This window comes from Solea solea, chromosome 13 (assembly GCF_958295425.1).
Source record: "Solea solea chromosome 13, fSolSol10.1, whole genome shotgun sequence".
Lineage (NCBI taxonomy): Eukaryota > Metazoa > Chordata > Actinopteri > Pleuronectiformes > Soleidae > Solea > Solea solea.
In genome coordinates, this window is record NC_081146.1 from 1,215,076 (window position 1) to 1,233,419 (window position 18,344).

General features: G+C 42.2%; 1 protein-coding gene across 3 annotated transcripts; it reads left to right on the forward strand.

Moving 5' to 3' along the window:
- Positions 1–130: 130 nt before the first annotated feature.
- On the forward strand, positions 131–15,356 carry cmtm7 (CKLF-like MARVEL transmembrane domain containing 7). 3 transcript variants are annotated; one of them, XM_058647938.1, is made up of 5 exons: positions 131–374; positions 1,289–1,465; positions 2,337–2,435; positions 3,310–3,391; positions 9,952–15,356. In XM_058647938.1, the coding sequence occupies exons 1-5, from the start codon at positions 261–263 to the stop codon at positions 9,963–9,965; spliced, it is 486 nt and encodes a 161-aa protein (XP_058503921.1). In that variant the 5' UTR covers positions 131–260; the 3' UTR covers positions 9,966–15,356. The 3 variants fall into 3 exon arrangements, with proteins under 3 accessions (XP_058503921.1, XP_058503920.1, XP_058503922.1); XM_058647937.1 differs by lacking the exon at positions 9,952–15,356 and adding an exon at positions 8,716–9,945; XM_058647939.1 differs by lacking the exon at positions 9,952–15,356 and adding an exon at positions 8,700–8,776.
- Positions 15,357–18,344: the final 2,988 nt, after the last annotated feature.

Sequence of the window (18,344 nt, forward strand, 5' to 3'; positions counted from 1 at the left end):
AAACATTTGAAGAAATATTCATCTTATTTTCTTTGTATAGTTTTATTTTATTACATTCAAATTCTTCGTTGAGCCTCCTGAACTCATTTTATTCTGAAGTCCGTCACAGGAAGTGGGCATTAGTTTCCGGTGTGTGTTGACGGGGCGGGGCTCTGTGACACACTGACTGCTGTGTTATCATCACAGCCGCAGTTTAACCCGCACTAAACTCGCGCTTCTGTTGTTTACACCGCGTTACTTGTTTGTTTTTTACCGTAAAGATGTCGCACACCGTCATCACGACCACGAGCACGACGACCAGGACTTCCGGTGACAGTGTCCTCAACATGGGCTACACCCGGACCATCCCGGGACTGCTGAAGATGGGACAGATGGTGAGAAATGTAGCGGAGGTTCACTCCGAGTTCAACCGGATTTAAACTGAATTTAATCCACATCTAACCCGGAATTACACTGGTGTTAACCCGGATTTAACCCAGAGTTAAACCACATTTAACCCGGAGTTAACCCGGAGTTAAACCGGATTTATCCCGGATTTAAACTGGATTTAAACTGGATTTAACCCAGAGTTAAACCACATTTTACCCGGATTTAATGCTGAGTTAAATTGCATTTAACCGGGAGTTAAACTGGATTAAACCCAGAGTTAAACCACATTTAACCTGGATTTAACCCGGAGATAAACCACATTTAATCCGGATTTAACCCGGAGTTAAACCACATTTAACCCGGATTTAACCTGGATTTAACCCAGATTTAACCCAGAATTAAACCACATTTATCCCAGAGTTAAACTGGATTTAAACGCAGATTTAACCAAAAGTTGAACCGCATTTAACCCGGATTTCACCCAGTGTTAAACTGGGTTTAACCCAGATTTAACCCAAAATTAAACTGGATTTAAAACTAGAGTTAAGCTGGAGTTAACCGAGACTTTGAATTGACTGAATTATGGTAAAGTGTTTTTTTTGGTGATAAACTTTGACCTTAAATCAAAACTAACAAATGTTATATTCGAACACGTTAAACGTTCATTCATTAATTTCTAATGTTTATATTAATAACTTCACCGTTTGTTCCTTCAGTGAAATAAGACTATTTGTTCAAATGTCTACCATAAAAACAGTAATAATAATATTAATAATGATTTGCTTTACTATTTAATTTTTAAGTTTTTTTGTGTAAAAAGTCAATTAAAAAAATCATAGATAATAATAAAAATAATAATTTTTTTATCATTAAACCCCAGCTGTATGAACCATCAAAGTGATCATGTCTTTTTTCCCAGCTTGCTTTGCTCATCGTCTTCCTGTGCGTGCACTGTGCTCGGGGTTGGCCCAGCTGGGCGGCGTTCCAGTTCTTTGAGGTGGTGGCGCTGTGGTTCCTCATCGCCCTCCTCGTCTTCTTCCTAATGCACCTGTGCAGGCTGCAAGAAAAGATGCCCTGCATCAACTGGCCACTGACGGTAAACAGCAGCTGTAACAACAGCAATAACAGTAACAATAGCAGTAACAGTAACAGTAACAGTAACAGCAGAAGTAACAGTAACAACAGCAGCAGTAACAGTAACAGCAGCAGTAGTAACAACAGCAGCAGTAACAGTAACAACAGCAGTAAAAACAGCATCAGTAACAGCAGCAATAACAGTAACAACAGCAGTAACAATAACAGCAGCAGTAAAAACAGCATCAGTAACAGCAGCAATAACAGTAACAATAGCAGTAACAGCAGCAGTAACAGTAACAACAGCAGTAACAATAACAGTAAAAGTAACAGCAGCAGTAACAATAACAGTAACAGTTGCAGCATGAGCTTCTGGTCCTCTGCTGCCTCGTGTGGTCACTTTGTGTCACAGTCTAAATTAAATATTTTAAAAGCTGAATTCTACAAAATCAGACATTATAACTTCGTGATGGAGGCAGCAGTGGATCAACAACTGCTGTGTGTGTGTGTGTGTGTGTGTGTGTGTGTGTGTGGGAGGGAGAGTGGTTTTTAAAGTTGAGTTTACACAAAGAAAAGTCTCACAGTGAGATAAAGACGTGGAGATGATACATTGTGATGTCAGTGATTTATTTTAAGTGAATAAATGTTGCTGAGTCCTCTCTCTTTCTCTGTCTGTCTTTCTCTGTCTCTCTCTCTCTGTCTGTCTGTCTGTCTGTCTGTCTCTCTCTCTCTGTCTCTCTCTCTCTGTCTGTCTGTCTCTGTCTGTCTCTCTCTCTCTGTCTGTCTGTCTGTCTGTCTGTCTGTCTGTCTCTCTCTCTCTCTGTCCCTCTCTCTCTGTCTGTCTCGCTCTCTCTGTCTGTCTGTCTGTCTCTCTCTCTGTTTCTGTCTGTCAGGAGTTTTTTCATTACTCAGTTGGGACCGTCCTCATCCTCATCGCCTCCATCATCGCTGCAGTGAAGAGTGGATCAGTTTCAGCACTGGTGGCTGCTTCAGTGAGTACACACGCGCGCACACACACACACACACAGACTCACACGCACACATACACACACGCACACACACACACACGCACACATACACATACACATACACACACGCACACACACACACACATACACAGACACACACACGCGCACACACACGTCAGAATTCTGAGATTAAAGTCAGAATATATTTATCGCCAAGTGTTGTGGTGAAACATCGGCACAGGAAGTAGTAAAAAGCCAAAGTCATTGGCTCTTATTTTGAAGGCCAGGATCAAAGCAAGTGGTACAGACATGTTGAAAAAAGAGCGTCCGCGACATAAATGTTCAATCACGTGATGAAAACTCACGTTTTATTTAAAAATCGTAGAAACCAATGTAAACAAAAATTTCACAGGAAGTTCAGACATGTGCAGAACAAATCAGGGCCGTTTCTCAATATCCATATTTGTGCGTACTTGTGTGTACTTGTCTGTACTTGTCTGTACTTGTCTGTACTTACGTACTTACAGTCCAAGTTCTGTTCCAATTCTTAAATAAGCGAACAACGAGGACGGTTCTCAAACCCAGAAGTGTTCTCTCTCCGCCCATTTTTACCCAGTATGATAGTATTTCATATATTCATTTATCAACACTGTAGGTGGCGGTAATGAGGCTTAACACTTCTCAAGTATGCAAGTACATACTTGCGTACTTGAGTATTGAGAAAGGGCCGAAGTCTTCAAGTACAGATGAGACCGCAACAAGGTCAATCAGCAAAAACCTAACACTGAGGAACATATCGCCACCTAGTGCAGTGGAGTCAAACACACTTCATTCACTAAATGGATTCTTTGTTTGGAAAGAAACTGTGAGGAGAAAAAGGTGTTTTTTTTCTCCTCAGGTGTTTGGTTTCATCACAACATTCCTGATGGCCGTTAGTTTGTGGACGTCTTACAGCGTCACCTGTGGCCCTCACCCGACAGGTAAGGCCGCGCCCCCACCTCAGTTACATTTACATCGGAACTCCGAAGTCCAAACTGAGAGTGATGAGTTTAGACGTCTGAGTCACTGAAACGATTTTTAGTGACCTGATGGCTTTCTGTGTTTTGGGGGCGGATCTTTGAGCAGAGGGTTGACATGAAAGTGTGGAGTTTTTCACGGTGTGGCTAACAAGCTAACAAGCTAACACAACAACATGAGAAGAACAAACACAACCTTTGGTTTAGGTTAGGTTTACATTGTCACTTTAATGACACACACATCTCCTCTCCTCTCCTCTCCTCTCCTTCTCACCTCCTCTCCTCTCCTCCCGTTTCCGGTGAGTGTGAGCGTGAGTGACGGTGGTGGACGTGTGGGTAGCGCGGAGATTGAATTGGTTTTTGTGTCTGGTTTTCAACTGTTCTTCCACTGTTTCTAACTGCATGATCAGGTTAGCTGCTTTAAATAGTATTTTAATAGTTGTTGGTGTGATTATCGGCGTTGCTGTCGGGTGGTTCAGGAGGAATGGCGTCCTCGGAGTGCGGATAGTCCCTCCGGATGGTACTGTTACTGTCGAGGAAGTTCTGCTGGCTGCAGGTGAGCAGGTAGGGCATGACAATGTGGTTTCTGCATCTCGTATGAACAAAGTTGTGGTTGTGTTCCTTAAGATTGAGCCACTGGTTTACGAGCTGTTAGAGAGTGGTGTGTTCATTACGGATCTATTAGGGAGCTGTTCGATAATGAGCTCCGTCGGTTCCAGAAATTTGCGAGCACATTTAAAACTGTCACTTTGGGGTGTAAAGACCCTAAACTTAAGCATGTGCAGTCTCTGCGGAGACAGGTGTTGATGTTTTTGGACTCACCCGCACAGACTCTGGATATCTTTCAGAGTCAAGCACTGTGAAGGCTACTATATCGTGTATGCCGGTTCGGGACAGATGACAGGCGGCTCCACTGCAACGAGTGAGACTTACATGGTCGCGTCCGGCGTGGTGGAGGCTGAGGCCGGCTCCGTGTCCGGCTGCCCGGTGGGCGCCTCCGCAGACATCGGGGCGGTGGCTGGTGAAACTTAAAAAAATCAGTAAACTTGAGTGATTGTTTCAGTGACACCGAAAAATTCACCAGATCTGTACTGAAAAGACAAGTTGGTTTTGACCTCCTAGATGAAAAAAAGCACTTCCGTCTCAAAAAGCATATCACCGCGCTAAGAAAAGGTAAACTGCAAAAAAGACATAAATGGTGGAAGGGATTGGCAGAAAAGGGCACTTATTGCAGAGATCTCAAATCAAAAAGGGATGTTGTTTTGTACAAGAAACACACAAATACATCCGATGAGACAGATTGGGGAATATGGTGTGATGGTTCTTATAACCTTAGCCATGGAACAAACTTCAGTGCAGGGGTTGCTGATCTTTTTGGTAAATGCTCGTCTTTTAATCGTATTAACCCCACCCACAGTCAACCACAATCTCGACAGTACACATGGGTCAGGGTCTGCAATAACCAGGTGTGTGCCGTGAGACTGGACATATTTTAAGTCTCAAAAGCTGTCAGTCCCAGATTGCTCAAGTGCAATATACAACCAGTTGGTTTTACAGATCGTCACTTATTAACAGCGGAACTTGTAATTTTCGGTGAAGTCCTGCTGGAGTTTTAATAATAAATTACTGCAAGACAGAACTTTCTGCCAAAGTTTTGGAGTATTCTGGAAAAAATGGAAAATTAAAAGGATTTTGATTCCCTTCCCTTAAATTGTGGTGGGAGGTCAGACAAGCCCTGATTGGTGTTTTCTGTCAGCAGTACACGTCTCACTCTTCTGCCAGAGTAAAAACTGAAATAAAAGACCTTGAGTCTGAACTTAAAAACATTGAGGAAAGGTTGAATAGAAACACCAATGCCACTACTGCCCCAGCTAAGCCTGGAAGAAAAAACTGCTCTCAATAGTGAACTGACACTTGAGGAGCTAACTATGGCTGTAAAAACAGATGGCATCAGGGCGAGCACCGGGAATCGATGGATTATCCAAATGTTTCTGGAATATACTGGGACATGACTTACATATTGTGCTGATGGAGTGTTGCGAACAGAATCTCTCCCAGTGTCCTGTCAAAGAGCAATACTCTCCCTGTTGCCCAAAAAAGGTGAATTGGCACTATTAAAGAACTGGAGGCCATTACATTACATTACATGTCATTTAGCAGACGCTTTTATCCAAAGCGACTTACAATAAGTGCATTTAAACATTTGGGTACAAATAAGAGCTAGAGGTAAGAAAGAGCTTCAAGTAAGCCAAACTATGAAGTGCTAGTCATAAGTGCGATGTATACGTTTGTTTTTTTGTTTTTTTTTCCCTGTCGTCGTCTAAGTCAAGGTAGAGTCGGAAGAAATGTGTTTTTAGTCGGCGGCGGAAGATGTGGAGGCTTTCCGCTGTCCGGATGTCGATGGGGAGCTCGTTCCACCATTTGGGAGCTAGGACAGTGAACAGTCTCGAGTTCTGCGAATGCCTCTGCGATCCTCTCAGTGAGGGGGCAGCGAGCCGGTTTGCTGATGCAGAGCGGAGTGGGCGGGCTGGGGTGTAGGTTTTGATCATGTCCTGGATGTAGGCTGGACCGGATCCGTTTGTAGCATGGAACGCAAGCACTAGAGTCTTGAAGCGGATGAGAGCAGCTACAGGAAGCCAGTGAAGGGAGTGGAGGAGCGGTGTAGTTTGGGAGAATTTTGGTAAGTTGAAGACCAGTCGAGCTGCTGCATTCTGGATGAGTTGCAGAGGTCGTATGGCAGGGAAAGAATTTGATCATGAGATAAAGGGGTGAAAGAGGATAGAGAAGGAGCTGAATTTGTGGTTGGTAGAGTGGTGAGATCAGGAGGTGGGGTTGAGAAAGAAGAGCGAATGTCATCTACTTTTTTTGTGAAGTAGTTGACAAAGTGAATTGGTAGAAGGGTGGAAGGAGGAGGGGGAGTGGGGGGGTCAAGGAGGTTAGAGAAGATTGAGAAAAGTTTTTTGGGGTTAGAGAAAGAGGATTGAATTTTAGTCTGATAGAAAGCTTGTTTGGCTGCAGAGATGGAGGCAGTGAAGGTGGAGAGAAGAGAATGATAGGAAAGCAGGTCGTCAGGGTGTTTTGATTTCCTCCATTTCCTTTCTGCTGCCCGTATCATGGCTCTCTCAGCGCGCACTGAGTCAGACAGCCACGGGGCTGGGGAGGACTTACGAACCCGCCGTGAAGTAGGAGGACAGAGAGAGTCAAGATAGGAGGACAGAGTAGAGAGGAAGGTGTCTGTCGCAGAGTTGGGATGCATGAGGGAGAAGGAGTCAGCTGAAGGAAGTGCCGATAGAACAGTTGAGGAGAGATAGGAGGGAGAGAGAGAGCGAATGTTACGACGGACAAGTACAATATCTGATGAGATGAGACCATCAGATTGGGAGAGTGGGAGAGAGTAGGAAATGAAGAAATGGTCAGAGACATGAAGTGGAGTTACCTTGAGGTTGGAGGTGGAGCAGTTTCTGGTGAAGATGAGGTCAAGGTGGTTGCCAGCTTTGTGAGTTGGTGGAGAGGGAGCAAGTGAGAGAGAAAGAGACGAAAGTAGAAGAAGTAGATCAGATGACTTCTCTGACTGGATGTTGAAGTCACCAAGAAGAACAAGTGGTGGTCCATTTTCTGGGATGTTTGAGAGGAGGACATCTAGTTCCTCCAAGAAGTGTCCCAATGGGCCTGGTGGACGGTAGATGACAACAATGATTAGTTTGACTGGGTGAGTTACAGTTACAGCATGAAATTCAAACGACTGTGAAGAGAAGTGTGGCAGTGGGTAAAGAGTGAAAGTCCAGTTGGGGTTGATGAGCAGACCTGTCCCGCCACCTCTTCCAGTGGATCTGGGTGTGTTGGAAAAGGAGTGGGTGGAGGAGAGAGCCGCAGGGGTGGCTGTGTTGTAGGGTGTTATCCAAGTCTCAGTGAGAGCCAGGAAGTCCAGGCATTGCTCAGTAGCAAAGCCAGAGATAAACTCAGTCTTGCCAGTTGCCTTACTATGTACGAACTACAAAATACTCTCCAGAGCTTTATCAAACAGACTCAAGGAAGTTCTCGGGAATATCATACATACAGATCAGAACTATTGTATTTCAGACAGGACAATTATAGATTCTCATTAGAGATGTCATTGATGTGTGTAATGCTATAATGTAATGTAATAATGTGATTATTTCTTTGGACCAAGAGAAAGCATTTAATAGGGTGGATCATTCTTATTTGTTTTCTACACTCAGGGCTTTTGGTTTTGGTGATGGGTTTGTGTCTTGGCTTGGTTTGCTGTATCACAATGCACAGTGTTTGGTGAAGATAGGGGGAGGACTGAGTCGGCCACTCCCTGCACGGCGCCGGGTAAGACAGGGCTGTCCCATTTCTGGCCAGCTGTATAGTTTAGCCTTTGAGCCTCTACTGTGCAGGTTGAGGGACGACTCAGCGGGTTGTCTTTGCCAGTGTCCTGTGGACTTGAGTGTTCCCCAACCCTTTCTGCATATGCGGATGATGTAAATGTTTCCATGTGTCCAGCCAGGGGGATGTTCAACGTTTGCAGGACACTCTATCCTGGTATGAGAAGGCAACATCTGCACGGGTGAATTGGGAGAAGAATGAGGCACTGTTGTTGGGTCAATGGGAAGATCAGGCAATTCCCAGTCTGCCAGGAGGACTTGATTGGGGGAGGGAGGGGTTGAAGGTGTTGGGAGTTTTTTTTCAGAACTGAGGGTTTTAAAGTTAAGAACTGGGAGGGAGTTAAGGAGAAAGTGTGCGCTCGGTTGTCTAAGTGGAAATGGTTGCTACCCCAGTTGTCTTATAGGTGGAGGGTTTTGGTTGCGAACAATTTGGCTGTTTCCACCCTCTAGCACAGATTTATAGCTTTGACCATCAAGAGGTTTGATAAAGGATATCCAGAAGGCCATCTTGGAGTTTTTCTGGTTCGGCAAACACTGAGTCAAGGCAGCAACTTTCTATCTGCCTGTAGCTGAATGGGGGCAGATAGAGAGTTGACATCAGTTGACTTCCAGTCTAGAATCGACTCTTTCAGACTGCAGACAGTACAGAGATTTCTGTACAACTATGGTCCAAGCTGGTTGGAAATGGCTCGACTGCTCATGAGAGCCGGCCGCTTGGGCTTTGAAAAACAACTTTTTTTGATGCAGTCAGAGGATCTGGATTACACAGGACTAACTTCCTTTTACAGCTCTGTACTACAGGCCTGGCAGATTTTAAAGACTGAATGTGAAGCCATTGAGACTCCAGGTATGTGGGTTTTTGAGGAGCCTTTGGTTTCAAACAGGTTTTTAACCCTTCAGTCTGCCAGCTTGGGGATCAGAGAGGGAGGATGCACCAAACTGGGCCATCTAATGAAGTGGACCACTTCATCTGAAGACGTCCTGAGGGGGAGAGGAAAAATCCCCTCCATCAGACTGATCAACAGGGTGGTAGAAGAAGTCTGCGCTGCTCTGCCACAACATCTGGGAGCATTTGCGAGAGACCAAACTCTGTGTGAACAGTGGAGTGAGGGCAGTGAGTACAGCTTCCCATCTCTGTCTGTCTGTCTGTCTCCCCAGCTGTGGGGGAGTGGCAGGAAGGAGCGGGTAAGCTGCTGTCTCTCACGACACCACATCTTGGCAAGTTTCAGGATGTAGGCAAGAAGGAACTTTATCAAGCCTGTGTCAAATTACTTCATCTTCGGTCGTTGTCGGAAGTCCGGGAGTCGAGGTGGACTGAGTTCTTTGGCCCGGACTCTTCTCCGAAAGGCAGCTGGCGGTCTCTGTACAAGCTGCCCATTGAAAAGCGGACGGCTGACCTCCAGTGGAGGATCGTACATGGAGCAATAGCTACAAACAGATACAGAGCACACATCGATCCTGGGGTTAGGGATGAGTGTTTGTTTTGTTTTCAGACTGAAACCCTCACACATTTGTTTGTTGAGTGTCATAGGTTTGTGTCTTTGTTTATTCTACTTAAAAAGTTGTTTCAGGATCTTGGGGAGACTTTTTCTTTTGTTCTGTTTATTTTTGGCCCAAAGTATCCTGAAAAAAGAAAACCTATTTTGACATTGTTGAACCTTTTGTCTGGCTCTGCCAAGTTGGCTATTTGGCTGACTCGCAGAAACAGGGCCCAGGGTTCTGGGAGTGTGGACACGGTGTCAGTTCTGAAGGGTCTATTGAAGGCCCGACTGAGGGTGGAACATGCCTTCTATAACGTGACAGACAATATGGAAAATTTCAACTGTGTGTGTTCTCTGGGGGGGGCTTTGTGTTCAGTGGGAAGGGATTATTTGTAAATTTGTGATCTGGGGAAAGTTCTCATTTGGTTGTTGTTTTGCTGTTATTTTGTTGTTCCCGTTTTTTTTGTTCTGATTGGACAGTGATGTAGGTGGCCTTCCTGAAGTGTGTAATAAAGGGACTTTGAAAACCTCAAACCTCTCTCCTCCTCTATCCCCTCTCTTCCTCTCTCCTCTTTCCTCCTCCCTCCTCTCTCCTCTCTCCTTTTCTCTCCTCTCTCCTTCTCTCTCTTCTCTCTTCTCTCCTCCCTCCCTCCAGGTTCATCCGTGTAAACATCGTTTCATTTCTGAAGAAATCGACGGCTGCGTCCTGGTCTGTTTTTCTGCCCGGCAACCACCTGGACAATGAACGTGATTGGCTCAGCCATCGATTTTCCACCATGTGATCGTCACTGTGGTGCAAACAGTCAGTATTTCTGTCATGACTACATTACCCATCATTCCTGCTGTCGACATGACCTTTGACCCTTAAGCTTAAACAAACAAACCTGCTTGTATAAGACTACGCCCCCTTCCTGTCACGTGCCATAAATCACTCTTCACACGTTTATTTCACTTTATTTTGACTTCACAGAGTTCAGTAAAACGTTTTCAGTCCAAATCAATAAAATCAAAATTACTCGGTTATCCTGCTAAGATAATGTTGCTAAGTGCATTAAAACATTCACACTGACTCTGATGTGCAAATAAACACTTGCATGCTAATGTCGTTGTTAGCATGCTAAAACATCACTCAGGGGCTAACGTGCTAAAAACAAAAGCATGCTAAAAAAAATTATAGACAGATTAATTCATACATTCATTCATTCATTTGTCTCTGAGGGGAAATAAATTAAGGTTAAAGTTTAGGATTAACGATGCTAACAAACATTTCATGTGCAGAGAAAAAACAACAGCAATGGAGTGAAAATAGTTCGGGTTTCCTCGTGTTTACATTTTTACTATTGTTGCATTTTTAATAGATAGATAGATACTTTATTCATCTCACAGAGAAATTCACATAATAATATAATAACATACATAACATAATAATAGTGGTGGGACTCCATTAAAATTAATCGCGATTAATCGCATATGAATATTTGACACGAAAAGCAAGATTTTGCAATTTAAATGGACTTTGGTATATGACTTAATCAATGAATAGACACATAAATGAGCTTAAACAACATTGTGTTTATTTTCATCAGTGAGTGTTAACATAAAGTGCCAAATAATTGCATTTTTCATAAATTCTTAAATTCAAGTTAGCTATATTCAAGCTTTTTCAGGAGTTTTTTGTAAACGTTCTGTAACTTTTCTGTTCAAGTAACTTACTCATTTTGGCTCTGAACCCTGTCATCTTGTCGAGTGTGGATTGGCGACACTGCTGCTCCAACGAGGAGCGTTGTCTGTGCTAGCTGCATGCACACACACGCACACACACATTATGCACACACGCATGATCACGCACGCACGCACACACACACACACTATGCACACACGCATGGTCATGCACGCACACACACACACACACACACACACTGTGCACACGCATGATCACGCACGCAGACACACAGCTACGCGAGGTGGTAGCGGAGGCTGCAGTGCTCTGGTGGTTGTCACTTTTGCACACAACTGTCCTTTTATCCATGTTTCCACTCAGTAGAATTTGAAAACTAAAATTTCCGCCCACGGAACCCAGCAACAACTTCCATTTCTCTCGTGTTTTGTCCTGTGCATTGGTATTCCGGCCGGGAACTCGTGCAATGAGCAGCGTTCCGTGCTGTTTGGAGTGCAAAAATAAATTGCGATTAAATGTGTTATTTTATTATCGCGTTCATTTTTCTGTAATTAATTAATTGTAATTAACGCAATAAAGTCCCAGTCCTAATATACATATATACATATATACATATATATGTATATATATATATATATATATATATATATATATATAGAGAGAGAGAGATAGAGAGATATATAGATATATTGTTTATATGTATATATATTTGTTTAGGCTGCCTTAGTGCTGACACTTATTATAATATGACTTTAGTAAAAGTCTTCAAATGTATGACATTTACTTAATTATCAAAAGTAAAAGTAAAGTAAAATTAAAAGTATTAAAAAAGTGAGGAGTTATGATTGAGCCGCGGTGGATCAGTGGTAGGGCGGGTTTTGACTCACACACTGTTGCTTTTACTCTGCATGTCTGGGGTTAGTTGGTCATTTAAAAAAACAAAACAAACAAAAACACAGTCTTTACATTCAGTAAATTTGTAACAGAAAAATTATTTTATTTTATTCCACTGACTTTCCAACGTGTTTAAAATATATTCAGGACATATTTAAATGTCCTTGGTGCTTTAAACAAAACTGTTAAATATCTGAATTATTTTCCTTCACTCAGAAAGCACATCTCTATGGAAGAGGACACGTGAGAAAACATCATGAATTCTGAGATTAAAGTTTGAATTCTGATATTAAAGTTGGAGTTCTGTGATTAAAGTTGGAATTCTGTGATTAAAGTTGGAATTCTGTGATTTAAATTGGAGTTTTGAGATAAAATTGGAATACTGAGAAATAAATTCTGAGATTAAGTCGGAATTCTGAGTACAAAGTCAATTCTGAGATTAAAGTCGGAATTCTGAGATTTAAATTGGAAGTCTGAGATTAAAGTCGGAATTCTGAGATTTACATAAATTGGAATTCTGAGAATAAAGTAGGAGAATTGCGACTTCCATTTTTAGAATTCATGCTGTTTTATTTATTTTACACGTGTCCCTAATCCTCTTTTGTACGTCCTAAACACTGATGATGAGAGAAATAGGTTCATGTCATAGAAACACATCATGTCTTTGTGGATTATAAAACCACATGCAGATTATTATCAGATTATGATCAGACTGATCAAGTTTACATGACACATAAAATCAGTCAAAGTTAACGTGCACAGACTGATAAATGAAATGTGTTTAAATTTAATAAAAGAACAATCTTCTTCACAGATTGACTAACAAATAAATTACATGAACTTGGTAATAAAAAGTTTTAATAAATCATAACGTTCTCACAGATTAATGAATAGAGTTTGGAGTTTGGATTAGATTCATCAAATATATACAATAAAAGGTCAAATCTTTGAGGAGCTGCAACAATGAATTAAACCATTTGTTATTCGTCATTCAAATATTCTCAGTTTTTTAGAAGCAGAAAAATCACTCATTTAACGATTTAAAAAAAAACCCACACATTTCATCAATAATAAACATAAAAGGTCTTTTTTTCGACACAACACCTCGTTAGCGAATGTTCACCTGTTTTAAACGTGTTTGTGTTTACAACTGAAAACAAAGTTAATAAATAATAACATGTCATTAATCTGAATGACAGATCATTCATGTCGCATTTATCATAACGTTTAAAACCTAAATATTTAAAAGGCTCGGAACATTTTTGACATTTATTTCCATTTTATTATTTTTTTTAAATCCTAAATGGTGCTGAAAACAAACACATCACTGCCTGTCCGTCAATCAACCATGCAAGCACACGTCAAAACAAACAAACATTTCACAAATGAAACTTAATTGGACTGAAAAACTTTGAACTGTGAACACATGTATCTGTATTCAGATTATTATTATTATTGTTGTTATTATTATGATCTTTGTCTTAACGTCTGCTGTGACCTTTGTGACTGAATGAATCGGTGGAAAAAACTGCTGAGTTAGCATTTTTTGTTTCTTTTCATAATGGATTCATGTTTTTACAAAGTTTTGTTTTTCCTGCGGTTTTTTTTCTTTTTTTTTACTACTGCAAATTTTTACCAAACTTTGTGTAAATATTCGCTGCAGATATTTAAATATGCAACAAAGTAAGAAATCATTTTCCAAATCAAAAATAACAAACGTTAATGAAGAAAAGCTACGATACCTGAAACTTTACGTACAATTTCAAGCTTTTACATAAAAATTGCACTTTTATTGGTGACATCTGCAAGTGTTAGCGATCACGACGCTACTTTACATGACGTCACCAAACATGACTGAAATGTTAGTTGAATCTTTTTTATTTTTTTTATTTTACCTCAGTGAATGTTGTGCGTTTGATGACGTCATACAATTCAATTCAATTCAATTATTATTGTATAGCGCTAAATCATAACATACATTATCTCAAGGCACTGTACATAGACAACATCAAGGAGAGCAGAGAAACACAACAGTTCACACTATGAGCAAACACTAGGCATCAGTGGAGAGAAAAAACTCCCAGAAATCTCTAACAGAACCAGGCTCAGATATGTGAAGCATCTGCCTCGACTGATCGGGGTGAAAGGAAAAATGGGGGACAGAGGAGAGATGGGGGACAGAAAGGGGGGAGGGAAAGGACAAGAGGGAGATGAGGTAGAGACAGAAGAGAGAGAGAGACCAGGAGCAGATACACAACAACTGTATCAAGTTACAAGTTTATACAGTCAATGGTTAAATGTTTATAGCAATACAATGTAATTACAAATGTCGCACTGCGTTCCAGTTGTAGTTGGAAGTGGGACTTTCTGTTTCTGAAAGTCGGGGCCACTTTACAAACCCCAATGTAGGATTCCAAGAAGGCCACCACTCGCACAAACACTGCGATTTTTACCATTAATCAGTCGTACACATTTGTATCGCAGTTTTTGTGAGAAAAATCCAGTGTGAAGCGTTTCAATCAACTAACGATGTGTTTACGTTTTTTGTTTGTTCAAGTTCTCAAAGACATCGGGACGATTCTACGTTTCATTATAAAAAAGTCATGAACACATGTTTATGGTTGTAGTCTGATTACCTGAATACATGTTGATGGTTGTAATCTGATTACCTGAATACGTGTTTATGGTTGTAGTCTGATTAGCTGAACACGTGTTTATGGTTGTAATCTGATTAGCTGACCATGTGTTTATGGTTGTAATCAGATTACCTGAACACGTGTTTATGGTTGTAATCTGATTACCTGAACACGTGTTTATGGTTGTAATCTGATTACCTGAACACGTGTTTATGGTTGTAATCGGATTTTCTGAACATGTGTTTATGATTGTAATCTGATTATCTGACCATGTGTTTGTTTATGATAGTAATCTGATTACCTCAACACAGGTTTATGGTTGTAATCTTATTACCTGATCATGTGTTTATGGTTGTAATCTGATTACCTGATCATGCTATATTATTCTTGTGAAATAAAATACAAATTTTTTTTACGTTAAGACGCAGAAAAAAATCGGGTAAATGTCTGTTATCGTAGAGTTATCTTAAAGTCATTGTGTCTCCGGGTGACACAAAACCTGATTGTTTACATCATTTATTAATTTTCTTTTCTTTAAATTCTGAAACTGAAGCTCTGATCCACACGAAGGCCGAGACGTGAACGCTTGCGTTATTAATGAACACGTGTTATTAATAACGTGCGTTCATTAAAGATTACACAGATAAAACAACGTGAATCTGCTTTTTTACTTTTTCTTCAAAGTGCCTTAACTGTTGTTTTGAATTATCGCTTAAACCATGAGTCACATGAACAAAGAGATCACATGACCTGTGCTTTTTGGTTTTATCTTTTATTAAGAACATTTGTTTAAAGTACAAATTGTGTTGTGTTTTTTTTGCATGTTGTAAATTAAAGGCCCATTGCACCATTTCTGTCTGTGTCTGTCAAGTTTGTGTCAAACAAAATCAAAGGGAAAAAAAGATGTTTTCACAGAATAATAACAGAAAATAATCTTGTCTTTATCTCACTGTGACAACTTTTCCAACAGGAAACTGAAGTTTGTAAACCGCTCACTCTCCCACACCAAACCTCAGAGAGAAAATCAGTGATTTTAACATCACACACACAGGAGTTGTTGATCCACTGCTGCCGCCATCACTAAGTTCAGATGTCTGATTTTAGTGAATTCGGCTTTTGAAATATTTCACTAAGACATAACTCAGTGACACAAAGTGACCACATGAGGCAGCAGAGGACCAGCAGCTCCTGTGTCCCCGCCAGCTAAAATCACTGATTTTCTCTCTGAGGTTTGGTGTGAGGAGGAAACGGTTCTGTAACATGCCATTAGATGGCAGCGTTGACTCATACAAACTTCAGAGTTCAGGTTCAGATAAAGATGGAAAATAAAGCTCACAAATCATTTGGCTTTATTCTGAGAACTGATGAAGGAGGGGCTCCTCTGGTCCTGGTTTCATTCTGGTCCTGGTCCTGGTTCTAGTCCTGGTCCTGGGTTTTCATTCTGGTCCTGGTTTTAATTCTGGTCCTGGTGTTTAATGTGCTATTGTAATCTGATTACATCCCCAAATGTATTAATATTGTAATCTGATTACCTGATCACTTTGAAATTATAGTAATCTGATTACCTGATCACATGTAAATGTTGTAATCTGATTACCTGATCACATCTAAATGTTGTAATCTGATTACCTGATCACATGTAAATATAGTCTGATTACCTGACTATGCATTTAATGATTGGAATCTGGTTGCATAAGTATGTCGTTTGTAATCTGATTACTTGACCACATAAAAGATTGTAAACGGAATGAGGTGGCCTCAGGTTGAAGGTCAGAGTTCATGTTTCATGATCAGTCATCAGCTGTAGCTCCTCCCTCTGTCTCAGTGGCTTTGTCAATTAAACTTATTTATTTATTTGTTATTGATTTGTTTATTTTATTTTGTTTTTCTGAATGAATTATGTCATGGACACGCCCCCTCGCTCCTCTTAGCCTGAGGTCATTGGACGGTGGTGTCTCTGCTGCTTCCTGGTTCCACTTCACAATCCTCTGCCCTGACTTCAGAAGGCGCTGCTGTTGCCTAGCAACAGAGAGTCGCCGCTCGTGGCTCACTGACAAAGAAGAAGATCACACATCAGGATTTCCCAGAATCCTCGGAGCTTCAGCAGACGGTTGACCTTCTGATCCTTTAAAGTGTGACGACGGCGGCCTGAAGTTCTTTGGGTTTTTGTTTTTGGGTTTTTTAACCTGTCCTGTCCAGTACCCAGGACATGTAATATGGTTGACTGCATGCCTTGAGAGAGAGGGAGAAAAAAAGAGAGAAAGAGAGCGATAATGCATGGGTTAGTAACATTGAATTGAAATAATATAAAATAGAACATACTTGATAAGACTGAACATAGACAACTTTAGAATGACATTAGTGTGTTAATAACAGGTTAATAACATTAAACAGTTGAAATTATTTAGCGTATACAGAACATACTTGGCAAGACAAAACATGGACAATGATAGATTGATATTCAGGTACAGTTTCTATAGTAATTGTTAACAACCACATCAAGAGATTATGTCCGAGTTTACAACAGTTATATCAGTTAAGTTTAATTTATCTTAGTGTGTTAGTGTGAGAGAGACCCACCACAGTCACCCCCACCGCCCCCCAGAAGCCGACCGCACGCCCCCCAGCCCAGGGAGGGACAGGCGGAGGCCCACGTAGGGCCACCAGCCAAGGGGGGCCCCCAGAGACGAAAGAGAGGCAGACCCCTGAGCCGGTCCAGGGCAGATTCCCCAGGTAGAGGCAGGGCCAGTGGTCCAAGGACCTGCTGCGCCCAACCCTGCGGTGCCCCAGAGAGGGGTCCCCCAACATCCAGGAGCGTCTGCGCCCACCGACGACCCCCACCGGGTAAGCAGACCGCCGCCCACCACAGCACCTTCAGGGAGGTGCGTCATGATGGGCCACAGCCATGCCTCCCGGACAACAGGAATCGGGGCCCCTCCCAAGGGACAGAGGACGCACAAGTCTGCCCCAGAGTGCAGCGGGGGCATAGCAGCACGCACCACCCCGCCACCCCGGAGGGCAGATCCCAGGGGGGATCACACCCCCCCCCCCCCCGTTAGGGGCCAACTTCACCCTCCAGCGCTCTGCGTGCAGAGACCCAGAACCCCTACCCCCACCCACAGCACGGCGCCAGCCCAGCCCGAGCCCACAGGCCCCCCCCCCAACCCCCACGGCTGCCCCCCCACAGATCCACCCCGACCCCCGCAGGACAGACCAACAGCCACTGAGGGACGGTAGGCCCAGGGCCACCAACCCACACAGACCACCAGACAACCCCGGCATCCCAGATGCACGGCCCGCAGCACCACAGACCGACCAGAGAAGACACAGTCACCAACCCGCCCTAGGATATATAATCAATTAGAGGTGCCCAGGTAAAATCAAAGATAGGTAATTGTTTCTTTATGGAAGCAGACATTCTCTCCATAGAGATGTGATCTAAAATTAAATTTCAAGTTTTTCTTGTTTATCCAATTCAGGAGGTCAGTTTTCTTGGCGATGCTTAGGCTAGTGATTAATATGTGTGATTTTTTCATGTCTTTATGTATTCCGTTTAAATCACCCAGTATGCATAGCGTGGGGGAAGGTGGTATGGTGTATTCGAGACATGCTGAGAGGTCCTTGCATACCCTACACCAGAATGTATACACCGGTGTGCATGATCGCCAGCGGTGAGCGGCGAGCTGCATAAACTGCCGCTGTATGTGACTGTATCAGACTGAGTCTGTGCTCCGGTCATGGAGGACGTACTGAACAAATATGTTTAATTAGGACGTGTCAGAATGGTCAGTTATGACCTCTATTTGACCTTTTCTTAAAAATGTGTTTGTACGTCGGTGA